General features: G+C 43.7%; 2 protein-coding genes across 5 annotated transcripts in view; both read left to right on the top strand.

Annotated features, from left to right (window-relative positions):
* The window catches only part of RABGAP1L (RAB GTPase activating protein 1 like), a 199,972-nt gene that overhangs the window by 49,096 nt on the left and 123,947 nt on the right, over positions 1–26,929 (top strand). The window lies entirely within an intron of this gene.
* On the top strand, positions 17,146–21,649 carry GPR52 (G protein-coupled receptor 52). Its single transcript, XM_052666194.1, has 2 exons — positions 17,146–17,986; positions 18,739–21,649. Exon 2 carries the CDS (start codon positions 18,919–18,921, stop codon positions 20,002–20,004), a length of 1,086 nt encoding a protein of 361 aa, XP_052522154.1. The 5' UTR covers positions 17,146–17,986; positions 18,739–18,918; the 3' UTR covers positions 20,005–21,649.

The raw sequence follows: 26,929 nt of genomic DNA, 5'->3' as shown, positions 1-26,929 counted from the left end.
GGCAAATATGTTTGTTTCACTGTGGAGGAGGGAATGGAGAGCTTCTAAAATACAAATCTGATCTTGAAGCTAGGGTCTCATGCCTCAAAAATACCTTGCCACATTTAGCCTTTTCATGGTAGAAGTATTTAGGTGGTGTCTATTTTGGAAGATGATAGATGCTGCACACACTGGTATGGATTATGGAGTGATTTGCTGAAGCATTTGTGCAAATTCAGTTTTCTTCTGAAATAAATCTATTCTGAAATCATAAGCTTTCTTCTGTAGCCAATCCACACGTAGCTACTGGTGATAACATCACCCAGCATACATTGGACGAAAGAGTTCATAAAAATAAATGGATGGGAGAGCTACTGTGCCGAACTAAAGATAAGGCCTGTTGTTGGTTGGATGCAATAGAAAAACTTGTCAGACTTTTTGTAGGAACTTTCTGTGCTATATCTGAAGAAAACTGGTTTCAGTTCTGTGTGCTTGTAAAGTGAATTAAACTACTTAAGGATTGTCATACATCCGTTCTTCTCTGAGTCCTGCTGAAAGCTTTCTGGTAGCAGTATTTTATGTGTATCAGTAATGAGATGCATGTTCAGCAGATTTGTAATGCAAGTATTATTCAATTGTTCACTTTCTTCTGTATGCCAGAGCAGAACTGATTTTTCTGCATTGTTTGTGCACTGCTGTCCCAATATATGAACACATGCGTGATTTTTTTCCGTAATTAACTTTTCTTCCCATCAAATATATAGCTTTCATTTTGATTCTTTCCATTTGTGCATACATCTGGGCAGTTTCATTGTCTCCTTGACTACTTCAGAATTTTCAGTAAGCACGTGCATCCTTGAGCATCTTCCTGTAAGACACTGCAACATGGTAAGAGATGGCAACGTTCTGCATTTGACTGTCCTGAGAGTCAGGTGTGTCAGAGGTGGGAGCACCATCTGTGCCGTGCCCTGCTGCCTGCTTGCCCCTGGTACAGCTCTCCCTGACCCAGCTGCCAGCTTGCCTTGGAGCTGCAGCCATGCTGTCCCATGCTGCTCCATCTCCCAGCTTCTTATCACAGCTCTCTCCCAACACCTCGGCCCGTTTTCCTTTCTGTCATCCAGCCTCAGCTGTACTGTTCTGTTGAGCTGCCAATTGCGCTGCCTCAGAAAGAGTGAAGACACCTGGAAATCAATGGAAGAAGCTTTTCACGTGGAGATCTGTAAGGAAGAAAGTTTATGTAGGTGCAGGTTTGTTTTTCTTTTCCTGCTGATCAAAAAAATATGACTAAACAGTGTCACTCTGTAGAATGGTGTGGAGTGCTGCAGTCATTAACTTAGCATTAGCCATTACTTCCTGGTAATGTAAGGAATGCTGGTCAGTTTTCTTGAATGTATTTCTTGACTATAATAGCACATTTGATTATATGGGATCTACAAAATTTTTTTTCTAAAGCAAATGGTAGAGAACTAACTTGAGGAACAAATCTTGAAAACTGTCATTTCACTGTCACAGGTTCTATGTTGATCTGATAGCTAGGGTTACCTGTACTGGGCTTATGATACCTGATCTGTGGATGCATCTTCTGGGCAACGCAGAGAAACATATTAAGTGCTGGAGCTTTAAAACTATCGGGTGAGTCCTGGGAAACTGCTTGCTGCGGAAGGAGAGCAGTGTTGACAGGTTGAAAATGGGTCTTTTGTGAATGGTAGCACAATCTCAACATAAAGATTTACTAAGAAACTGTGATACAAACACGGCCTTTCTGTTAGAGAAGTGTTTTGTTCTGTGTTTTCTGTCAGGGGCGAATAATTTGAGTTTTGTTTTAGTGTTTCAGTTCAACACAGAAAGAAAAATGTCTGACCTAGTTAGAAAAATCAGTGCTGTTCTTATTGGCTCGAAAAGGCAGGTCCTGTCATCCCCTGTGCTGGAGGTCAGCAGGCTGCTGAGAGCCATCTAGTGAGCTGTATTTCCAATGCCAGAGCCTTCTCATGGCGGCATGTTTCCCATCTCTGCTTCGGGCTTCTGGGAGGGCAAGGAGGGAGCAGCATTTCTGTGCTGAGAAATACTGACAAGCCACTGCTCTGTCTTACATCTCCTGCTGAGTTCCAGCTTGGTGATTGCTGTGAGCCTCTCAGAAATCTTGACTGGAGCACAATAGCAGGCCTTGCGTACAATTTCAGGAAGTGGGAGTTGTGATTTGGCAGTGTTTCATTTCTGGCATATATGTAAATTTGTTCTGTATAAAAATTCCCTGCAGTTACCTTTATGACATGTGAGCCATGGGCTTCTGACCCTGCTGCATGTGGCACCGTGCAGAGGGGAAAAGATGTGCGTTAGCAGAGATAAATATGTATTTCTCTCCATTTGTTAAGTAAGAAACAAATGCAAATCTCTGAGAAAACTGCTTACATGATGATAATGAAGGGATAATATTGGTATTTATAGAGTTCCTGTAAAGTCATGTCAGATCTGTTTGTTAGATGCAGATGAACAGGACTAAGACACAAATGTGGGTTGCTTCAGTGATGGAGGCTTTCTCCTGTGTGTGTGCGACAGGAGTTCTTGTTCACCTTCCCATTCCCTCTCAAGTTGCTCAGGTGGGCTATTTCCATATATTTGGAGCTCCCATAAATTAACCAGTGCAAGGCACAGTTTACCCCATTTGCAACTGATGTGACTGGTAGTGGTCTTCAGCAGCCATGATGCTCTGTCACATCTCACTGACCCTGTCAGAGCTGATGTGTAAATGGTCAGCAATCTGCTGTCACTTGATGGCAGCAATAAGGTAATATTGCTTGACTTTTTTTTAATGCAAGTTTGTTAGCATAGGTAGAAAATGGAATGCGGAGGAGATTACAAATGAACCACTGTGTCTAATCTGATGTGATAAAATGCAGTTGGCTTTGAAACTGGTGCCTTGATACCATGTTTGTTATTTGTGTGAAAGGGTGGCATTAAAACTGTGTAGTTGTAGACTGAGAGTTACATGCATGGTTTGAGTGGAAAATTAACTAAGCTTGTTATTTGCAGCTATACCAAAGACTGTGATACCAGCACCAGGAAGAGGAATATCTTTTGTCTCAATGGCATCGTGCGGGGTTCCACTGCTCAGTGCTCTGAGACTAATTAATCAGTAAGGGACGCTAATTAAAAAGATGACTGTTCACCAGCTGCCACAGCAGGTTGGTTAATGGACTGAAACATTAGAGTATTTTTGTGGCAAATATTTGTGTTCAGAATTCTGCATCTGTTTGACCTCAGTGAATCTGGGAGAGCTGTTTACCCTTCTTTGTGGAGTGGAGCAACTTCTGGGTTTTCTGCTTGGTTCCATGGGGATTGTCCATATCATCTGAGCTCTGTCTACTGAGCAGGCTGATTACCAACAACAGAGAGCATCCGGAATGGCATATAAAACTGTCTGCTTTTCTTTCTTTTTTTTTTTCCAGCAGTTTTTTGAAAATGTGTCTGTCTGTAGTGAAGCATTCTCATTATTCCCAAAACGACTGGCAGGTTTTCTTCTGAGATGTGTTCTAATGACAAATACCTATTGAAAATCATAAATGTCCCTCCTTTGAAGGAAAGAGAAAAAGATTCTTAAGATCTTTGATTGTCTCAACTCTTATCACTAGGAAATTTCCGTGATAATATATTGGAAAATGCCAAATTCTGATATTTTGGTTCTAACTTTTTATTTGCATCTTTATATCATTTTCTACTAATAGGAAAAGACTCACTTCTCTTCTAGAGGTACTAGATATCAATGGTACAGCTATATGCTTATTGATGATTAAAAAAAAAAAAAAAGCTGTTATGATGATCAATTATCAATTACTGGAAAGTCACTTTTTCAGTAGGCTAAAAGGAGATACGTAATACTTCAAGTGTAGGGATTGGAAGGGATCTCTGGATGCCATAGAGTCCACCTCCACTGCTAAGGCAGGTTCCCTTCGGTAGGTCACACAGGAAAGCATCCAGGGAGGTTCTGAATATCTCCAGAGGAGACTTCACCACCTCTCAGGGCTGCATGTTCCAGTGCTCTGTCACCTCACCGTTGTTTTCCTTCATGTTTGTATGAACTTCCTATGTTCCAGTTTCTGCCCCTTGCCCTTGTATTGTTGCTGAGCACTACTGAAAGAGCCTGGACCCATCCATTTGCCTCCTGCCCCTTAGACAGTAAGTGTCTAGTAAGTAGCATTGATGAGAACCCCTCTGAGTCTTCTCCAGGCTGAACAGCCCCAAGTCTCTCAGCCTTTCCTCAGATGGGAGATGCTCCAGGCCTTAAGAATCTTTGTAGCCCTTCACTGGACGATCTGTAGAATTTCCCTGTCTTTCTTTAACTGAGGAGCCCAGAACAGGGCACAGTACTCTGGATGTGGCCTCACCAGGGCAAAGTAGAGGGAGAGGATCACCTCCCTTGACCTGCTGGCCGCACTCTTGTTAATGCACTGCAGATCCCGTTGGCTTTCTTGGCCACAACTACACACTGCAGGCTTGTGGCCAACTGTTGTTCCTCAAGACATCCAGGTCCTTCTCTGCAGAGCTCCTCTCTGGCAGGCCATCCCTAACCTGTACTGATGAGTGTGGTTAATCCTCCACAGGTGTGGGACTCTACATTTGCCCTTGTTGAACCTTACATGATTCCTTTCTGTCCAACTCTCTGGCCTATCCAGGTCTCACTGAATGGCAGTGCAGCCTTATAGTGTGTCAACCATGTCTCTCAGGTTTGTATCATCAGCAGACTTGCTGAGGTGCACTCTACCTCTTCATCCAGGTCATTGATGAAGATGTAGAATAAGCCCAGACTGACCCTTGAGGAACACTGCTAGCTATGGACCTCCAACCAGACTCTGAGCTCTAGTCAGTCAGCCAGTTCTCAGCCCACCCCTCTGTCACTCATCTGTCCCACACTTGCTTAACTTATTGATGAGGATGTTATCAGTGACAGTGTCAGAAGCCTTGCTGAACTCAAGGTAGACAGCGTCTACTGCTCTCCTCACTGACCCAGCCAGTCATGACATCACATAAGGCTACCACGTTGGTCAAGCATGATTTCCTCTTGCAAATGCTGACTTCATCTGATAACCTTCCTTTCTTTTACTTCTTGGTGATGGCATCCAGAATAAGTTCTTCTATAACTTGTATCTTGTTTGAAACAGAATTAACACAATAACTGTGCAGGAACAGATAATCAGACACATACATAGCAATTCCAGTTTTGTGTTTGTTTTATATTCAGCTAACTCAATATCTATTGGCAAGTTTTACTTGTATCTGCCATCTCTAAAGGGGTGAGAATAGGATGGCTTTTACTTACCTGATCTGTTAAACTTGATTGTTCATTTTGGGTCAGATAGATTTGTGATGTTTTTATAATTTAATGTGGTTTCTAGGGAAAGAGCCAATCAAACACTGACTGGATTGATGGGATGTCTCGTCTTTGATATTGGTTATTATTGCCTCATTAGTGGTATTTTGGTTACTGCTAGAGGTTAATTTTCCCCTCTACGTGTTGTGGCATAACAAATTATATCTGAACTGAAAATACTTTCCAGAAATTAATAAGAAAATACTGCCTCTGAAGAGCAGAAGTTGACAGAGGTTTTAATTCTTTAAAGAGCTTTATTTAAATTCAGACTTCAGATAAAAGGTTTAGTTTATTATGAATGTGCCAAGGTATCTAGTCACATAGTAAATGTTAATACTTCTGTTAGAAATTCAGGAATAAGATGTCCCTGAGGTGAATTTAATTTGTCAAGTTTTGATTCATTTATTGCTCATCTGGAGAAAATTTTTCAATTTTGTGTGCACGGAAGGGAAAACCTTGTACTCACTCTTTGTCTCTGAAGGAATTCTTATGTTTAATGACAGCTCTTTGCAGAAAGAAAAAATAGCATCCATCAGTAATTTCTGTGTTATCTAAATTTTAACCTTTATGCATGGTATTAAAAAAATACGTAAAATAATTCCAAATTTTTTTTCAGGGCCAGTGTAAAAATTAGAAAGCATTCTACCGTATGCGGAATTGTCCTGCATTTTCTCCTCTGTGCTCAACCACTTAGGATAACACTGATGGCACTCAGAATGCAACCCTGCCTCTTGGGGCACTGTAAGACGTACCAGCTCTAAAAATCACATGCACTCACACATCTGTTCTGAAGGGTAGAGTGCAAATGAGATTTGCATTTGTCCTCCTGGAGGCCATCTTCTGTTGGGATCTGTGTAAATTTATAATCCGTTATCTGCAGAAGCAGGGGAGCATCAGTTGAAATAGAATGGTAATAACAGTATTATGGCCTGAATAGGCTTAACTGATGGCTACTGGAAGAACTGATACTTGAATTCATGTCCTCATAATCTCTGAATGTACACTGATATATACAATGATACAGTGTTTTGTTAGGCAGAATGGAGCAGGGATATCTCAGTATCTCTGTTCCTTTAGTGTGCAATAAAAACTACTAGTTCTGGTAGATGCTTCATACTTCTGAATGAGTTTTAAAGCTCTACTCTATCCCTCCATAGATAAAACACTGATAGCTATCCTAGTTTACCTGTTAACAAACCGGAATTCAAACTGATCAGTTTTTGTGCAGACAGTTGTAAGAATATAGAATCATTTGATTTGAAAGGGACTTTTAAAGGTCAGCTAGCTCTACCTCCCTGCAATGAACACGGACGTCTCCAGCTCCGTCAGGGTGCTCAGAGCCCAGGCCAGCCTGAGAGCTCTACAAATCCTAACAGCGTTTATTTTCTCAATGTTCTCATGGTGCTGCCTTTCATCTGTAATTCTTTGCGTGCTGACTTCCTCTTAACCATTCCCTGCTTCCATACAAAGGTCACGTAACTGCTGTTCAGGAGGCCACGTTACTCGAGGGCTGGAGCTGTTTGAAGGTGAGCAGAAGAGACAAAGCATCATTTTGTGTACGTTGCTGTAATGGAGCAGCTAGGAGTAGAGTTCAGTGATGTTACCCACACAGCATCTGCAGTCTGGAAATTGGAAAGCTGCACTGAAAGACAGAGCAATTGCATTTTAAATGCCTTGTTTATAAGGGTGACTAATTTCTGTTATTGCACATGTAAATTAATAGTGACATTAGTCTCCAGAAACAAATGGGGACAGCCTCAGACTGACTTGTAAATAAGAAGGCCATTTGTGCATCAGCTGGCTGCTGAACTGCAACGGTGCCACACAGAAGGCACTGACATATCCAAATGCAGTGAGTATCTAAAAATGATCTCTGTCTTGACAATCTGAATTGCTAGTTGCAGTTTTGGCTTCGAATGGTCTTTGTCTTTATTAAAGCTGAGAGAAACTTTGCTCTTGTTCTGTTGTGTGCTTTTGAAAGCTTTAAACCAAGTATTTTCTCTAAGTCTGAAGTCCTAAACTTTCGCATGTAGAAGGCGGCACAGGAGTCAGTTTTCAAAGCAAGCAGTTATTTTCTGTGACTAACTGTTGAGAGCTGATATTTCAAAATCTTGGTGAGTGAGCAGTAATAATATAAGCAGTGTGTGTATCACTTAAATTCAAACTAGCATCTAATACATGAGAGGATCCTGATACCCTTTTCAACCTTAATTTATCTGTGACTTCTTTTAGATTGTAATTTGGGATTTATTGTTATTCATACTTGTTCTTATAGGATGCTCTAAGGAAATGAGCCAGTGTTAGGTACATTTCACAGTAATTGCTTTAAAGGAGATGAGAGACCTGTAGATCCCATTTACTGCCTGTAGCCCATAAACATTTTCTCTTTGAAATTAATATTTTCATACCAGTTAAGAGAAATTTCCCCATCAGTACCAGATTTGCAGCCGCTGCAAAAAGCAGCTGCCCTAAGGGAGTCCACTTGCATCCTATTTCTGCATCTCTTCTTTCTAATAATTTTTCACATGGGTTTCTATGAACATGCCCAAATACTGTGGCAGCTAAGAATTTAGTCCAGTTGGAGATTGTCATGGGATGTTCTTTGGAACTGACAGCTGAATATTAGTGATGTTGAGCAATGTTTTAGTCAGATATAATATCTGATAGAATCATAGAGTCATAGAATGGCCTGGGTTGAAAAGGACCACAGTGACCCTCGAGTTTCAACCCCCTGCTGTGTGCAGGGTCACCGACCACCAGACCAGGCTGTCCAAAGCCACATCTGGCCTGGATAAAGCCATATTTCTATGGCTGATTTGTCTCAAAAGCAACCCTTTTTCAAAGTCTAATCTTATTTTGACCAGATAGTACAGTATACAGGCTGACTCTAAACTAAAACCCATATTTGGGGGTGCATTTTCAGGCTGTGCCTCTTCCAGACCTTCAGCTTGCCAGAAGAGGTTTTTTTTCATTGCTGGTGAAGGCAGATGCGCTGTGGTGACTTCTACATATTTCTTTGGAGAACTTCCTCCTTTTCCTATGGTAGTGGTGAGGTGCATTCCCTCTGCAGCTGCCATGCAAGGCAGAATGCAAGCAATGGATGAAGGTAGCTCTCAGTTGGGTGGGGTATTGTTTGGTCTGCTGCATGTTTTCTTTGGAATTGAAGACCTGCACTTCAAGCAACCATGCACTTGAATTAATTTTAGGCTAACACAATGAGGAAACAAATTTCATAGCAAGCTCACAACAGTTTGTCTTTTGTCTTCGCTAGCTGGTTGAGTCAGCAATAAGCCTTGAAAATATGCAGCCTGGCTCCTTCAGCCTGAGTGTTACAAAGCATGCTGCTAAAATTTTTGATTTAAGGCTTTGATTTTCCTGTTTCTAAGGTTTATCTTGACTGAAAATTGCTGTATAGTGACTATTGTACATGGAGTTTCCCCTGCAGAAGCTCTTGACTTTGTCAGGATTCCTCATTTAACATCCATTCCTGCCTCCATGTTTGCACCTCTGGAAACACTTGTGGCTTCACGTAGTGCTTACGGGGGAATGGGTAACTGTGCACCTACCCTCAGGGATTAATACAGAGATTGAGCAAAGAAGCCCACAAAAATACACTTAAATTTATCTTTGTTACCCTTGCTGCCCTTCCTTATGTCTTGCTTGACTTTCCAGTGCACAGTAAGGAATCGGTCAGATTCTTCTCCCTTTAGTATAAATCTGAATTCTTGGCTGTGCAAGCAATGAATGTGGATAGCTGTGGTGGATGGGGCTCTCAAAGGGGTAAGACAGGAGTACTTCACATAGGGACTGTGGGTATACTGTATTAAAGCCAGCCAGCCAGCAAGGGCATGGGGGTGAATGCTGTGTGCGTGGTTCCAATGGACGTTATTGCCAGTAAAAGTTACCGTCTCAAGTCCCTGACATATTTGTTAGATACTCTGCCTACTATTAATTACGGCTTATCTGACTACGGGCCTCGGAAAGTTTCACTGTGTGCAGCTCTGTTAATTTGATAAGTGGTAATTTTGATATGTGCCTGTCTGCTGCAGGGAAGTACAGCTCACAAGGCTGACCAGCCATCTAGCAGACGCTGAAGGGGAGAACGATCTTGTAATTACAGTCATCTGTATGTGTGAAGGGGCAGAACTCTGCTTGCTCAGCGCAGTAAGGAGGCAGCACAGGGTGTGCGTTGCTCCCAGTGACCAAAAGGAGTCCCAGAGGTGAAATGTCTGTTCTCATCCAGCTCCTACCTTGTGCTCTGCGGAGCTCTCTGGAGTTTGTGCTAATTGTGAGCTCTGGAGCACCACCAAAAAGAGAACTCTACTTGTCTCTGAAGCTCTCTCTGAAAATTGAGTCATAGACGTTACATTTTAAGCCAGCAGAATGTTTGGTTATTCTACTTTTGACTGCCTTTTAAAATGCTAGTTGCCATAACAACTTTATTTCTTTATTTTTAGCACATCAGTTGCCATAACAATAAAATATAGCTTTTTGAATGTAACCATTTTTTTTTTTTTTAGCTTTATTTTACAAAGGACCTTGGGGGGGAAGGAAACATAGCAAAGCTTTTCTCTGTGAGCTCTTTGATTAGAACATGAGCTGATCTTTTTCCTTTTTTAATCTAGTTCTGTTCGATTTTTACTGATTTTGTGACTACTGAGCATTTTCATAACTTGGGCAGAAAAAGTAATGCAGATAACTGTATAAAGCCTTTCCTTATGTAGAAAACTGCTGCTGGGATTTCATTTTGTCCATTGTACGCAGTGTATTCAAGCACCATAAATGTTGGAGTCACTTCCAACTATCTTTATTTCATTATATGGACTGGCTGTAAATACGGTGTTGACAACTGCTGCTGATACAGTGATATGGGAGTGTTCTTCTTTATGCTATTGAAAGCTGTCCTTCTTTCTGTTTGCTTGTTTCTTTCTCTTACTGTAAGATAGCTTTAAAGATTGTTCTGCAGCCAATAACTTCTTTTTTTTTGTCATGTCATTCTTTACCTTTTCATTAGAAGTACGAGAACAAATTATGCTCAGCTTGCTCTTGCAGCAAATATTAGAGATGTGCTGGGAAGAAAAGTGCTGAAGGAATGTGCTGTGTGCCTTTTCCAGCCCAACTAATCCCAGGGGCCAGGTGAAGATGCTGGCCTCTGCAGCATCCTGTGCAGGTGGAGCAGGCAGCATCGAGTGCACAGAATCCTTGCTTCTATGTGGCCTTCCAGGTAGGGTCAGTGTGTTTATCTGCCAGCAGTGGGGTGCTTACATCCGACATCTTCAAACATGAATGAAGAGCCTGATATTTAGCTTCAAGGCTCAGCTTTGAGTGGAGGAGAGAGACTTAATTTTGAGTTTAGTATTGGTGAAAAAAGTTGGCCTTGAATTTGATCTGTAGGCTTGAACTCTCTGCTGCCTGGCAGCGTCCTCTCCAAATGCATTTGTACAATGCATTCATAGATTCTCACAAAAATGTTGTATTTTGCCTGGGATTTGGCAATCCACAACATGATTGGCCCGGTAAAGGGCTGTAACAAGATGTCTCAGTGCTAGTTTTAAAGGCAGCACCTAGATCTGCTTTGTAGATGTAATATAGAATTAAAACTGAAGTGAACACGAAGTAGTCAGCATTTACTTAGAGAAAATGTATCAGTTTTTTCAGGTTCTGTGGAGCAGAACTAATGTAGATTTATTTTTTGCTGTGCACATTTATCAGAGCAGCTTTGACCTGGAAGGACTTGTAATGTTTTTGTAAGATCTAAAATCAAGTTATACCTAAAATCAAGTTATAAAAAACCCACTGCTTTTAATCATAAATACTCAGTTGGACGTTTTAAGAGGCAGTGTGATAAGGTGCCCTTGCAAAATCTTGAAACAGAACTACAACATGGAAAGCTCATTGGTTTGCCTCTATTTGAACATAATAATAATAAAGCCATACATAGTGCAAAAGTTGGAAGTTCTGTTCTTCAGTTTTCTGCTGTTTTTTTTATTAACAAGATATTTTACCTAATATCAGCACTAACAAAGTTTGTGTTTATTCTGTTTGTTTCTTAGATGGCAAATAATGTCATTTTCTTTATTGGGCAAAGAAATATCAGAACTAATTTCTCAGCTCACATAACATTTTACATGTGCCAATTTCTATCTATAAATATAAATGTCCTCATATAATCTAATTTAAGATACAATCAGTACTTATTTGCAACTGAATGTATTTAGATGTTACTAAGCTCAAGGCACAGATATGAAATATCTTGAAACTTGACTTAGTTAGCTTTTAACTCTGAGGAAAGAAAAGTGAGGAGTGCAATGGCATTTCCAACATCCTTTTATTATTGTGTGCCACACCTGAGTCTGCTTCTGTTGCTGTTTGCTGATTTTTCCCTATAGACTCCTGTTGGTAAGGTGCTGCTCCTGGACCTTTCTTGTCTGCTGTTATCGATGTCAGTGGGTGCTGATACATTCCCTGGCAGCACACAGGCTATGAGTGCTACCTCTTCAGCTGTTCCAGCTGGGAGGAAAATTCAGCCTAAATGAAGCTTAAAATCTATATAAAGAAATTGTACCACGTTTCAGTTTATAAATAATTTCCATGCCATATCCTTCCCATGTTTCTCTCGTCCATTTCTTATCCGAAGTGGTGGAATAGCAGTCACGTTGTTTAAAGGCAGACTTTGAAAGATCCCAGGTTTGCTTGGATTGTCCTCACCTTTTTGCTCTCAGGAAGTGATGGATCGGAGGGCTGAGTCCACATCTGGGTTCAGTACCACGTCATCCTCAGCAGATTGTGCACTAAGGTAAATATTGAATCTTTAGCTCTCAGCTGCATTTGTTAGCTCCAGCACTTCAAGCTCTCGCTTTTTCTCCTAATGGCTACTAAACAATTACTCAAGGAAAGGGTTAGGGTGGAATGTACCCATTGTGTAAGCAAAGCTAACTTGTCCCTGAGATCAGGCACACGTTTCCAGGCAGCCTGTCTTATTCAGCTGGTGCTTAATGGGAGCTGTGACCATAAACAGGGGGACGGAATCTGTTTTTGACACGCACCTGTGAATTTGTCCTGTAGTGCTAGCTCCCAGGCAGCAGCGTTTTTAGTAAGAGGAACTGGAGTGAAGTGGATGATCTGAAGGGTTTTAAGCCGTTTTTGAGAAGAAGATAAATTACTGCTGGAAGTGCTCTGTGTGTGTGCTGTAGCTCTCAGCACAGCGTTTCAGCAGTCGGCAGCAGCACCTTGCTTCCGAGTGTTTTCTGCCTCTCTTCTGTGTGCATGCCTATCTTTAGTAAGTGAACAAAGGTTACAGAGGGGAGATCTGTCATGTGAGTCTGTCTTTGTGAAGGGGAAAGGTGCTGTGTTGAGGTGGAAAAGGAGGAGCCGTAGGAGGGCCTGGCATGGAGTTCTGTGCTACGTTTGGAGGGCAAAATAGAGGTGATGCTCTTGGGTGCACTCAAGTTTGTATTGTGCACAGGTTTTTTTGTTTGCTTTATTTTGTTTTTGAAGAATGGAAATTATCTGTATGTGTACTTCAGCTTTGCTCTTGTTGCATCCAAACTTGTGCTTCTGCAAGCCTGACAGATGTGCACAGGTGTGAATCTTGGGTTTGTATCTTGGGAGCTGCTGTTGGACCGGGCTCAGAGCTTGGTTTCCTAACCAAGGTTGCAACAGATTATTCGCTGTATGAATTCATTAAGTCAGAATGGCTCTCAGCAGATCATGCTGTAGTTTAAGACAAGTATTTGGCTTTCATTAGGTGCAGGTAGGTGATCACAGTGTTTGGCGTTTTTTACTAACGTTAAAAACTGTTCTGGCTATGCTGAAATAGAATTACTGCTTATGCTGTCAGAGCTTATGCTTCTGTCAAGTCAGCAGGAGTGCCTTTGAACAGATCATCTCCTGGTGTCCAGTTGTTGATAGGCTTCTAGAATACCAATTTAGACATATCTGGCATTTTGTTCCAACTTTCTGGCTTGCTGCAGAAAAAGGTATTAGTAAAACCACAGCTGTGTCAAAGTGTGCCTTCAAGAAACGTATAGGAACACAGTATTAAAATCAGCAAGGGGGTTGAACTGGGTGATCCTTGAGGTCCCTTCCACCCCTGTGATGTTACTGCTGGTTTAAGGGCAGGTGGTTGAGTTGTGATTGCAGCCACATGACCTGCTCTGAGGGTGCATCCCTGAGCTTTTTCTTTTTCATACCATCCAAAGACTTTTTTTTTTTTTTGCCATTTTTCCATGGTCCATTTTTGATCATTTTGAAGGCTTTTCTTTTCCCATGCAGCCAGTTAGCAACAGTGTCCTTACACTGCTTTTGTCCTAAGTGCTGTTTCTTCAAGCAGATGCTGTGTTTAATTCCTAAGGAATACTAATGATCACCATTCATTACACTTGACAGCATTTCCCTGAGGAAAGTTCATTTCTTTATGGATGGCTTACTCCAGGGTGTTTTATTTTGATTGAGTTGAATCTCAGAAGTTTGGGAGGGCTTGTTGCTCTGAACTGAGTGTGTGAATTCAATTTATCATGTAATCTTGAGAACCTTCTTCCAAAGGAAAGTCTTATTGAATGTAGGACTCAGAAAAATAACCAAGTCTCAGGTAGTTATGTTTGAAAGGAAATTGTAGCATTTTACTCAATGAGTTTGCTCAATATTTATTAAATACAAGAATACTGTTGGTAGCCAGTTGTGAAGTTTCAAACCTTACAAGTGCTGATAGTAATTGCTAAATAACAGCATGAAAGGGCTGCACAGGAAACTTGCAAACATGAATGCTCAGCTTTCTGTACTGATCCATCACAACACAGAAATGATAGTTTTTGCCAATTTCTCGTTCTGCATGGCAGAATGGTAATTACCTAACATTTGTATGAGACTGGCTAATATTTATCACATTAGAAGCAGCAATGGAGGCGGAATGAGTGCAGCAGAAGAGCAGGCAGCGCCCGAGCTTGCATGAAAAACGATCAGTAGTTCCCTTCTGCATCCTTTGCACCTTGACCTTTCAGAAAGCTGCTGTCTCCTTCCAGCCCGTTATCCAAAACTGGCATCGTGGATCTCATCACTTGATCTTTTCTGCAGCTCACCACTGCAGCTTTTCAGTCACTGGGGCATGGGGGCCACTGTGTTATAAAATGCAGATCCTCATTTCTTTTCCACCTCTGCTGCTTTAGGTTGCATTGCAAGCTGCAGACTTGATAGAGCAACGTTTTCCTGGAGGCACTAAAATCAAAACGGGTGTTCACATGATGTTGTGGACCACTAAATACCAGAGGCAGTAAAGGTAAAAGTACAGTGAGCTGAAGAAACACCTTTGTTCTATAGGCTCTGAAGGTGGGTAGAGGAAAACAATAGGAGGAGCTGAAGAGAAGAGCTGGCATCAAGGTGGTAGAGAGCTGTTAACAACAATGTCATTCAGGTCTGCATCTAAATAAGTAACTATGATGTTCCTTATCCTACACTCCTGCCTGCATCTCCCCGCTCTAATCAATAGCTTTAATAAATAAATAAATAAATAAAAATTGAGCAAATGTAGTTGACTGTTTAGTCAGCTGACCATCCAGTTTTCTAGCAGAGTCCTGGAAGGCTTGAAGCCGGAAATAGACCAGGAAAAAGATTATTTTCTTGCTTGGAGCTCCTAAATCAACTTCTGTGTGGACTTTTTCTGTCTGAGAAGCTTCATCTCACCTCCTCACAGGGTCACACACATCATGCTGCTTTCACAGCCCTGAAGCTCAAGTTCCCACCACATCCCCTCTGTTCGTTTTTAGCAGGATTGGGTGGTGCGAGCCTCCTGCTCTGGCTGGCAGCTTCTGTTGTATCTAGATGATGTAACTCATAAGGAAGGTGTGGAATTGCTGCTTCTGTTCACTGACGGAGTGCTCTTTCCCTTTGCTGGACAGAACCAGCTACGGGACTTATTCTGCTTGTAAGATACCCCTGAGTAACAGCCTTTGGCTTTGCCCATTGTAATTGTTCTTTCTCACTTCCTTTCCCCTAGATGCAAATATGAAAATCCCGAAGCACACTTTGTTTAGAACTGTGCCAGAATCTTTGTGTCCCTAATGTGCAGACAGAAAGCCTCTCCCATGCAGCTTTTTCATGTTCTGCCTGTGAAGAAACGCTGCAGTATTGTTCCATCTCTGCCTGTGATCGCGGAGCTCCATCAGGACAGGACAGCTGATTTCTGCTTTAATTCTCATTAGCCTTCAAACTCGTGGGAAATGCTGCTCAAGTTGGAGCAGTCGGGTTGCTGCTGTTGGCAGTGCTGCCTCTTGGAGCTGCTGCTGGGAGCAAGGCAGAGAGCAGCACAGGGTAGGGCTGCTGGCAGCTTGCAGCAGGGCCCTTATAGCTGCCGTGGAGGAAATCTGTTCACAAATAAGGGATGTCCACTCTCTTACTTCATCCCCTTTGTTATAATTCAGGCAACATTCATTGCACTTGCACTGAAAACCAGTGGAGTTTGCTGTTAATGGGCACTCCTGCTTGGGGCTCAGCTCTGAGGATGCATTCTGTGTTGCAGCCACTCTCCATGCTGAGGCCCTGGGCTGATTCTTGTATTTTATTCAATCCTTCATACTTGCCATCATCACACAGCCACACTTTATTCTGCTTTAGAGCACTGGAGCTGTAATGTGCTGCCTGCAGTTCTTGCTCCAGGCTGCGTATGGCAGCCCTGCCTCTGCCTTGCTCGGAGCTATGGCATTGAAATCCCTTTGTCAAACTCTCCCACGCTATTCTTCACACATGTATTTTGCTGATCTGTAGCCTAAAGTACCGGGTTGGTATTTTCATATTTCCATTTATCTCTGTGCCTAAAGGCACCCAGCATCCCCGCAGGCTGATGAGGCTCTCTATGGATATTTAACATGCGGAGCTGGGGGTTGGATGCAGCCGACTCCTCCAGCAGGAGCAGGATGGCAAGATTTCGGTTGGATGTCAGGGGGAAGTTATTTGCTGTGAGAGTGGTGAGGTGCTGCAACAGCTGCCCAGAGAGGCTGTGGATGCCCCGTCCATCCCTGGAGGTGTTGAAGGCCAGGTTGGATGGGGCCCCGTACAGCCTGGGCTGGTATTGAATGTGGAGGTTGGTGGCCCTGCATATGGCAGGGGGTTGGAGATTCGTGATCCTTTAAGGTCTCTTCCAACCCGGGCCATTCTGTGTGTCTGTGATGGGGGCTTGGGAAATGGGGGGTGCTGCTGTTGTGCATCTGTACTTGCAGATGGGTGTGATACCGAGTGTAGTTGCAGATGAGTTTTAAAACGAGTCTAACTTCAGTATAAAAATAATGGATGTTTAGGAGACTGATATATATATATTTTTGTCTGTTGGACACAGCACATAGTTAATGAAGTTAGCCACTTCCAGGCGTTACACGGAGACTCCGACACCATTAGATGAAAGTTAGGTGTACATGACCGAGGTTTCTGGTCGTTCTGTGCGGGCAGTTCCTCGCACCGCCCCGTTCCCACGCGCGGCTTTTCAGCCTCGTCCTCGTCCGTCCATCCGCGCCGCCGTTCCCGCGCTGCGCTGCGGGGGGCGCCGCCGCCCCGAGCCGCCTGGGCGCCGCAGCGCCGGCCCGGAGGAAGGGAGGGGAGGGGAGGAGCGGCTCAGGTGCGAGCGGCGCTGGCGGGGAACGGAGCGGCGGCGGCCGCAGCCGCAGCACGGCGAGCGGGAGACCGCGGGCGGGCGGGCGGGCGGGCGGCGGCCGGCGAGGATGCGCGGAGGGGAGGCGGCTCTCCTCGGTGCCGTAACAAAGAAGCGGAGAAAAAAGTAACGGTTCTGTGCGCTCTCTGCCGCTCGTAGACGAGGGAATAACCGGCGATATTCTGCAATCCGAAGGACTTTGTGTGCGGCGCCGGGATGCGCGGCAGGAAATTAACTCCGACGGGAATGGTTTCTCTCAAAGTGCCGCGACAGGATTGGAGGAAATGTTTCTTTTCTGGCAGCTGAAATCCCTCCTGCGGTCGCAGCGAGGGCTGCCGAACGCACCGGGGACTTTTGCGGAGACTTAAAGCAGATGCCGGCGTTAATACCGGAATGACCTTGGGATCGGTGTGTGTGGATCCCTCACTTCCCCCCGCCGGGCTCCAGAACTCTCGGCTGAAGGCGGTTCTGGCATTTCTGGGGCCTTTCGGAAACCGCGAGTGTGTACAATTAATTACCTGCCTAACGATTCCGGAACTAATCGAGCATTTACTTAAAACTGAACCCAGAAGATGCTTTCTGTTAATGTTTGCTTTCTGCCCAGCTGCAAATACAGTGAGCAAGGTAACGTCCTGCAATTAGAAGAACGATTATTTTAAGCGGTTATTTATCACGCCGTTCACCTATAAACGTAGGAGCCCTAAAGCCACGTAGAAGATGAAGCAGAACAGCAGGATGATGGAGTAGTAAACAATGGCAGCTTTTCTGGTCAAATCAGCGTTTCGTTAGCATCGCAGCAGAATGCGGATGGAAGTTTCTGTCCCTGTGGTGTGGGGGTTTGTGAAATGATTCAGGTGTTGCTACAGAGGTGAGCGCTGCCATGGCCGGACCCGTGAACTCCCGAGCGCTGGGCTCTGCTACAGCAGAGCTCCCAAAGATGATGATTTTAAATTGCCGTTGCTGAAATAGAATTCAAGAGGATTTATTTTGTCTGTGGGGACCTTGAGGTATGCTTCTGGCATTGATAATTGTAACAGACGATAACTGTTTAAAGGGATTGTGAACACTGACAGAAGTCTCCAAATTCTATTCTTAAAGCATTTTGATCTTTAAATGAATAGACGCAATCTTCCTCGTTGTTTGTGAGATGTATGCTTGCTTCCTGGGCAGTCAGAGGACAAACCTGCCTTGTCCCCCGCCCGCCTCCCTCCAAATAAAATTCATTATTCATACCCAAACGGTGGTGAGTCTGTTGGAATTAACCTTGACAAAGTGTTTTCCTTACCTTCCTAACAAATAGCGTGGATAAGACGGAGTGCCATCTCCCAGACGGAGACAGAAAAGGCAGCGTTAGATGATGAACTTTTTCCTTTACTCTCAAGTCACTCTGATTTAAACTGAGACGTTAAAAGATGACCTCTAGCACCTGCTGGTCCAGGAACCCTGAGCTGTGCCGAGGTTCCTCCTTCCCCTCCCTCCTCTCACCCCGCTGCGTTCCAAAGTCAATGACTTTCTCAGGAAAATAAAAGTCAGATATTTCCCCTCTCTCCCCTCCCCCCGCCACTTACCCTGGGGAATGAAGGTGGCTCTTCAGATTTATTTCCCTGCTTCATGGTACCTGCTTGCTTTAGAAGTGCCTTGTGTTTGCTAAAGATTGGTCAAGAGCACTGGAGCAACTGATCAGTGGCCTTTCTCTTTCTGGCTTTTTTTTTTTTTTTTTCCCCCTTCTTTCTTTCTTTCTTTCTTTCTTTCCTTAAAGCTAAGGCGTGCCAGAGGTGATGCGCTGATGCTGAGGAGCATCAACAGCTGTGGGACAGTAGAACCCTCCCAACTGTAAGCACTGGCAGCAGGAGAGACCGTGGGACACTGGAGCAGTCCGGCTGCCGCTGAGCGGGTCACCTGCCTGCTGCCTGCAGTCACAGTGATCCCACCACAAAACATGAACCGGTCGCGATGGGTTGAATGGAGGACTCTGAATATGAGCGGTAGCGTGGTGAACCTGTCTGAGCACCTCTCCTGCCCTCTGGGAATTGGTCACTACAACGCAGTCGACATCTGTATCCTCGAGACAGTTGTTATCGTCCTGCTCACCTTCCTGATCATTGCGGGTAACCTGACTGTTATCTTCGTTTTCCACTGCGCCCCGCTTCTGCACCATTACACCACCAGCTATTTCATTCAGACCATGGCCTACGCCGACCTTTTTGTTGGAGTTAGCTGCTTGGTCCCCACGCTGTCCCTGCTTCACTATTCAACAGGCGTCCACGAGTCCCTGACGTGCCAAGTTTTCGGATACATCATCTCCGTGCTGAAAAGCGTGTCCATGGCATGTCTGGCTTGCATCAGCGTGGATCGCTATCTCGCCATAACAAAGCCTCTCTCCTATAATCAACTGGTCACACCTTGTCGCTTGAGAATCTGCATCATTTTGATTTGGATATACTCTTGCCTGATCTTCTTGCCTTCCTTTTTCGGCTGGGGAAAACCTGGTTACCACGGAGACATTTTTGAGTGGTGTGCTACCTCCTGGCTAACTAATGCCTACTTCACTGGCTTTATCGTCTGCTTACTGTACGCTCCTGCTGCCTTTGTCATCTGTTTCACGTACTTCCACATCTTCAAGATCTGCCGGCAGCACACCAAAGAGATCAACGATCGGAGGGCTCGGTTTCCCAGCCACGAAGTGGATGCTGCTGGGGAGACGGGGCACAGCCCTGACCGCCGCTACGCCATGGTGTTGTTTCGGATCACCAGCGTGTTCTACATGCTGTGGCTTCCCTATATCATATACTTCCTGCTGGAGAGCTCTAGGGTGTTGGAGAACCCCGCGCTTTCCTTCTTAACAACGTGGCTTGCTATAAGCAATAGTTTCTGCAACTGTGTGATCTATAGCCTCTCCAACAGTGTTTTTAGGCTGGGACTACGGAGACTGTCAGAGACCATGTGTTCATCTTGCACGTGTTTAAAGGACAGGGATGTACAGGACCCTAAACCAAGGAAACGGGCTAATTCCTGTTCCATTTAAAGAACACCGGCGCGTGCCATCAGATGTGGAGCTTTGATAGCGTTTGCTGTATCTGGGAACTTACCAGAGGAGAAATGTTTACTTGAATAGTTTGCTATGCTGTTAGAGATGAGTTTAAAAGTGCTTTTGGGAAAGAAAAGGCTGCTGTAAGAGGGGTCGCTGGACTCTGACTGTAGCTCTGAAATTGTGAGCAGAGCCATTCAGCAGAGACAACAGAGAAAGTCAGAACTTAAATCTTCCAAAGGGCATGATGCAGCTCCTGCATGGCAGGAGAGTCCTCACAAAATAAACGAGTTAGTTACTACCTTCTCTTTTCTCCCTCGTAGAAAAGTTGTCTTACTATCTTTGTGTCAGAATATACTGTAGCCTTCTGAATTTAAGTATATTTACGAGGAAGCAATCAACTACACAGTAAGTGGCTATCCGTAAATTATATTCCTGAGGACTTGCAGTAGATGTTGCAGATCAATAACCAGCTCTGTCTCTGCTCACACCTGGTACCATTTTCAGTTACACAGACAATCTGCAGTGCATACAACCTACGCAGGGCGTGATGCTTTTTGGATAAAAGGGCACATTCTGCTACAACCAAACCTCCCCCTCTCATTTCCTTTTATTTCCACCCCCTCTGCCCCTTCCATCCCGTGCATCTTTAGATCCCATCGTGTTGCAGGGGTTTAGTTTGAGGGCACCTACGAGGTAAGCTGAGTAACTGCAGCTGCCCGCCTGTAAGGACTTCTTCTGTCTTTCATTCTCTCGATCCTGCTAAATTAGCACACGGTGTTGATGTAATGTCCTTTAGGGTGTACTAAAGCTTTTCCCTTATTGTCTACACAAATAATCCTAACGCAGATATGGTATTCGCACACAGCAGTGCGCATCACTGCTTAGAAAATTAAAAATAAGTAACGAAACCTTTTCTTTTGGAAGTCTAGCTTACTGTTGTGGCTGCCAATCCTTTGTGTGAACCTAGCTTGCACATCCTGTATTCTTTTCAGATTACTTTTTTTTTTTTTTAAGAGAAAATGTAAGCTGTGGTCTGTGCCTAATGTTTTCCTAGCACATGGGATAGGTCAGTGCTACAGGATTAAAACACTGCACTCATTTTAAGAGAAATCCTTCTGTGCAGTTGTTGAATAGATGTTTGTCAGACAAGCTCTTGGAGAAGGTGAACAAGGCAGTTTGGTATCAAATACAGGCAATGAGCTTCAGTATTTCCTTTTGTAGTGAACTGACTTTCAGGTCCACTGACTAAATCTTTTTTATTTCGCAAGGGCACACATTGGGTTTGTGAAATAAATTGCCAGGGGTTCAGATGCATGCCAGTCGATAAAAGAAATTATTATTTTGAACCAAATGTAATTTTCTTAGATGGTTATTGGCTTTTAAAAAAGGCCCAATTATTGATTATTGGTGCCTTTTAACACTGCACTATGATTCCTCCTTTCACCAAAACGCATATGTAATATCGTGCCTATTACTTTTTGTAATGGAAGCTAACCACGTTTGCACACTTGTGGTTTGACTCTAGATCTCCCGTACTGATGTACTCTCTGTTTTGTGGAGGTGGTTCTGAACCCCTGTACGTTTCTAAACCTGTAAGAAAGATGAAACAATGGAATAAAGTAGTATTATGTATATCAAACCCAGCCTGATTGTAGTTCCCTGATGTTACGCTCTCTTCTCTGTGCAAGTTCTTCTGGGTTCCAGCGACCTTCCGAAGGACTTTGGAATTGCCCATTTAAAATCCCGAACTAGGACTGCTTGGTTTCTGTCCTCAGTGTTTGTACACTGGTTTCTGTCATCACACAGCCTTTAAAGCAGATTGAAATATGACTTGAAACATTCCTCTAGCTAAACCGAGCTGTTGCTGATGATTATCTCTGACAGATACTATGGAGAAGCGAGTAGCGTTCTTTGCACGTACTCATGTCTGTGGCAATGTGTGTATTGCCTTCTTTAGAGAAGCTGCTGTTTACTTCAGAAGTCTCCTTGGCTGCTCCAGAAGGTTGTTCAACCCTGTCTCACCTCAAAAACCAGGCCTGTATTTGTGCTCTCTGTGGTGATGTACTTACTTTCCTGCCTGGTTAGGTTCTCGGTGCACAAGATTTGGCCAACAAGTGGGGAAATGCCTCATTCCTCCCAGCTCGTGTGGTTGGTTTCAAGCCAATGAAATAGTTCTGCATTTGTGCTCAGGGCTTTGTTGGCATTTCCAGTAAGAGGTTTCGGTGTGACCTTTGGAAATCCAAGGAGAGTTCTAGGAAATCCTTGTAGCTGACCGAACCTTTTATTAAAAAGAAGAAATCCAACTTGAAGGCACCAGGTGCATATTTATGCGGTGCTGTAGCTTTGAACATGCTGAGATACACGAGCTAGCTCATTTGTATCAGTTGAACCCTGCTGAACCCTGCTTGTGCAGCCCTGTAGGATTGATGCAGCAGCCCATGGGGCAGGCAGCAAAACCTCTCCCCCATGTGCTGAGCTGGCACGTGGCACTTCCCTGGGTCCTCAGGCTGGTGTTGAAGGGACAGGACCTGGCAGAAATCCCCTACTCTGCATATGAACTATAGGTACCCAGGTTCCTTGCTTTCTTTTTCTTTGAATCTCAATATAACAGTAGTGCAAGAGCGCTGACTTGTGTATCTGAAGCCAGAATTTCACTCACTCCAACCTGTTCTGTGTAAACCTGGAGTATGTCAAATTATCCGCAGCCAAGTTCAAGCCTTTGCTTCCTGGTGCTGTTCCCTAGGTGACAGAATTTGACATGGTGGTCAGTCACATGAATTTTTAAATTTAGTAAGTGTGTTTCATTTTCTTGCAGTGCTTTTTAAACTCATGATTTCAAATGTTATCGAAGGGAGGTTTGTTGCTGTTTTACTGATGCTGTCTGAAGACTCCAGCTGGTGCTGAATTCTCTTCCAGAAATGATAGGGCTGGATGTTTTGGTGGGTTTAAAAAAAGTCCAGTAGAAATTTCACTCTCCTGACCTGTCAGTTTTGATTTTCAGTCTGTCTTTATTATATAAAGTTTCATGATCTTGTCTTAAAAGGCAAGAGAACCCCAATCGTGCAGTGGCAGCCAAAGTGCCACCAGAAAAGCGACTTTCTCTTCACCGAGTACCACGTGCTGCTTTATTTCCTGAAACAGCCAGGTGATTTCCCCTTAAAATACTCTTTACAGAGCAAGAAAATGGTGGTCACGAAAAGCATAAGGCGGTGTTTTAAATGCTTTCTTATTGATTTTCTCCTAGTAAGATTTTTTTTTTCCCCACTTCTGCTTACAAACACATCTTGTGATTGTACTTGGTAAAGCACGAGGTGTCATGCTAGGTTTATTTTTGGGCAGAATCTTTGTGTGTCCTCTGCTGAACAGTTCACTGTTCTTTAATGAGCCGCCTTTTGTGGTACAGTTTATGAAGACCTTTTAAAAATAGCATTTATTTTGTTCTCCCAAATATTTTACTGCATTAGTGTTTGCCAACTGAATATCTAGCCGTGCTTTGTTTTCACCCTCAGCAAAGCTAGTAAAAATGGCTTTTTTTGGTAAATTGACGTGCCAGTCAATATTAGAAATTGGTTGTTGAGAATCATGGATCGACGCAATGATTTGCAGTTTCATTAGCTTATCATTCTGCATAAGACAAGCGGAGTTTCAATACGAACAAAAGACAGTTGCTGTGATGGGATATCAAGTTGATGGGAAATAGTTTGTATACTATCCCACGGCTGGTTCTCAACATGGAACTCTTTCATCTTTCCATATTACATATTGATTCTATGATTCTTTGATACACTTGTAGCCCAGCCAGCACATCTATGGATTTTTGTGCTGCTATTTGAATGTCTGTATTCTGCCTTGGGGTGCTGCTGCAGTGGGAAGAAGCCTTTGCCAGCAGCAGCTCGACTGGTGCTGCCTTTGCAGGGAGGGAGGAGTGCGCGATGTTTGCTAAGCCAAATACAAAGCTCAAATAAAACCTGTTTTTTTCCCCCTATTTAACTTATACATCTCAATTTTTTTTGTAGTGTATACTGACTACTTTCTCCATTCGATAGCCAGAAAATCCTTCCAGAGGACATGAGTGGGGCTCCACGGGCCTGAGGCACTAATAAGGCAGTGCATGAGCAGAGGAGAGGCTGCTGAGGGCACTCTTCCTCAGCAGAGCCTTAAGGAAACACTGCCAACCACTCATCTCACCTTCACATCCACCATTTCTCTGGGCGTTTCCTTTATCAAAGTACTGCGAATGACACGAGCATGTAGAAGGAGGCCCTCGTGCTTTCAGCTGTGCTGGCAGCAAGCTGGGAAATGCTATTTGAGGCCATGGAAATGCCTGCAGATCTTTGGGATTTTATCACCATCTTACCCTGCCTCCTGCCAGACGTAACCCTCCTGAGAAGGATGTGGCAGAAACACTGCGGGCGTTTCGTGCTCATCACCCTGCAGCTCGCTGTGAGCAAAGCACAGATGGTTCTGATTGAAAGGAAGCTTCTATACATGCAGTGATTGCCAGGAAAAGAGATTTTACTTTGGTGTTTGCCCCGGCCCGTAATCTAAGTTTTGTGAGCTTAGAGCTTTTGTGATATTAGAAAAATGGACAAACTGAAGTTTTTGAGGAGGATCAGAGATGTCAGCATTGAGGGCATTTCTGCATCTTGACGATACTGCTTTTTGTTTCTGCCTTTTCTTGGCATGGAATACATCTGCCTGTTGTCTGGTTTTTCTTCTGTAAATTATTTGAATAAGCTCTAATGCTTCACGGATGAAGTCCAGGTAATGAAGTATTTGCATGACAGGTTGGACTTGGGAAAGTGTGATGGAGTGACAGAGAGACAATGAGGTGCATCCCTCATAGAGCATGCAGGTATTTCACATTTCCCGTGCGTTAGGTAGGAGAGTCTTTGAATACCTGCATCCAGTGAAGGTTTCTGCCCTTGAATGATCTCTCAAGTGTTATTTATACTTGGGCATGTATTATTTAAAAGCTGCTCTTGTGTGATGTTCAAATTTATAATTGTAAATGGACAGATGATGTTTCCAGCGCTCAGGCGGATCCGTTCTGACCTCTGCAAGAGGTCTGCTGCAGCCCCAGGCTCTTAATGCTTATTAACTGGTGGCAGCATGCAGCTTCTCGTTAGCAGCTGTACCGGGGTGGTGGGGCTGGGAGCTGTGCAGGGAGCAGGAACTGCTGGGGCCTCGGCTGGGCTCTCCTGGTACGCTGTGCAGGGCAGCCAGCCTGGGGCTTTGGGGGCCAGGCACTGCTTGATGCTGCTGTGGTACTGGATGTCTCTGCTTTATTTGTGCTTAAATGACGAGCATCAAATCTTAAGGCGTTTGTGTCCTTTTGCAAGATGTATTCTCTCCTATTTCCTATCCCTATGGATCCTTTTCAACGCAGCTTGCCATTTAAATCTCTGATTCATGCTCACTGACTAAACCTGGGGCGGTTTAAATTGTTCCAGCAACAGGATGAAGCAGGGCCCTGCCTCGCCTCCTTTCCCTCAGCAGTACTGGGCTCCTCTGTCATCCCACCCTGCACCCTGAGAGCTGCGGGGGCTCCTGTTGGACTGGGCTGCATGAAGGTGATGTGCCCCAAAAGCGGTGGGACAGGTTGCTGAAGACAGCAATGCTTTCCATGGCCTCAGCAAGGTTTTTGCAGGAGGCTGTGGGTTAGAATCTTTAATGGCGAGCAGTAAGTTAAAAATAAACATTTCAAGGAGAGATCCGTGTGATGAGAGTAATGAGTTGTTGTTAGGTCAGGAACAGATTGGTCTCCTTTCCACCTGTGCCCTCAATAGGGGAGCAGGATCATAAAATAATTGCGTTATAACCAGGCAGATTTTTGCTCTCCGGTTTCTATAATGCTCATGCAGCTTGTATGCATATACATACGTGTACACTTAAGGATTGCAAATGGTTATAGAACAGCAGGTTTCTGTGGGAGCTTTCTCTTTGTTTCAAGGGCTTTGAAGACTGCTTTGTGGCTGGAGTCAGATAAGTGCAGTCTGTGCTGAAACAACCAGAGCCAAACCAGCAAGCAGGCTGTCAGGGAAAGGCCTTTACCCCCACGCTGCTGTCTCTGGAGTACTGGCTACTTAATGTTTTCCAGGCAGTAACTCGGAGTGGTTTATGAAGATGGCATAAAACATTTTAAAAAATCTAATAAATACAGATGTAATTCCATGCTATCATGACAAAATTATTTTTAATATCTTTAATTTTTCAACTCAGGACTTAAGGAGACCGTACTTTCTGTTATTTAGCATCTCAGGAAGAAGCAGTTAATTAGTATCCTTTGCTGACTTTGCTTTATTTCTGTGCTTGATCTCTGCCTTTTTTAAATTTTATTTGAATACAAATTTTAAATTCAGTTTTGCTGATACTTAGATATGTTCTTCACTTCTGTAAAAGCCTTTACGAGGATAGGAGAGGGAGCTTCAAAGGAGCTGTGTCTAGTCCTAGGTCTACTTAAGATGTATTCTGTGCTATCAAAACAAAGTTGCTGCTGTACCTTTTTAACTAGAATTCGGATGTTTTGGCAGCAAGCCTCAAGCACAAGTGCCAGATTCTCCCAGCTTTTTCTTTTGGGCTGAAATATGATGTGTCACTGCTTTTATTTGCGAATTTACACATAAAGAAACTGTTTGGGTGGTGAATTAACATTTTGGATGGGATTTATGGAGATACTTTCTCGTTTTTGTATTTCCTTCAATTTTGCTGAGAGTATATGAGGGTTATTGCTGAAGTGCAGCTGGAGGTGTTACCTGTTTTCCTCATGCATTTGCAGTTCCTTTCTCCTGAGTTCTCAACTCAGCACTTCTGGGGGGACAGTATGGTCGTGATGGTTGGGCATTGGTACGGTTGTGCTTGGTGGTCATCTGATTTGATGAATCTGCTGCATTAAGTGCTTGTAATTTTAAAAATGAAA

Source organism: Tympanuchus pallidicinctus, unplaced genomic scaffold (genome assembly GCF_026119805.1).
Source record: "Tympanuchus pallidicinctus isolate F22 unplaced genomic scaffold, pur_lepc_1.0 scaffold7, whole genome shotgun sequence".
In the NCBI taxonomy this organism is placed as follows: Eukaryota; Metazoa; Chordata; class Aves; order Galliformes; family Phasianidae; genus Tympanuchus; species Tympanuchus pallidicinctus.
This window is presented reverse-complemented; position numbering and strand designations above follow the sequence as displayed.

Bases quoted from the DNA above. Each gene is read 5' to 3' on its own strand.
- GPR52 (XM_052666194.1), top strand. From the start codon at position 18,919: ATGAACCGGTCGCGATGGGTTGAATGGAGGACTCTGAATATGAGCGGT.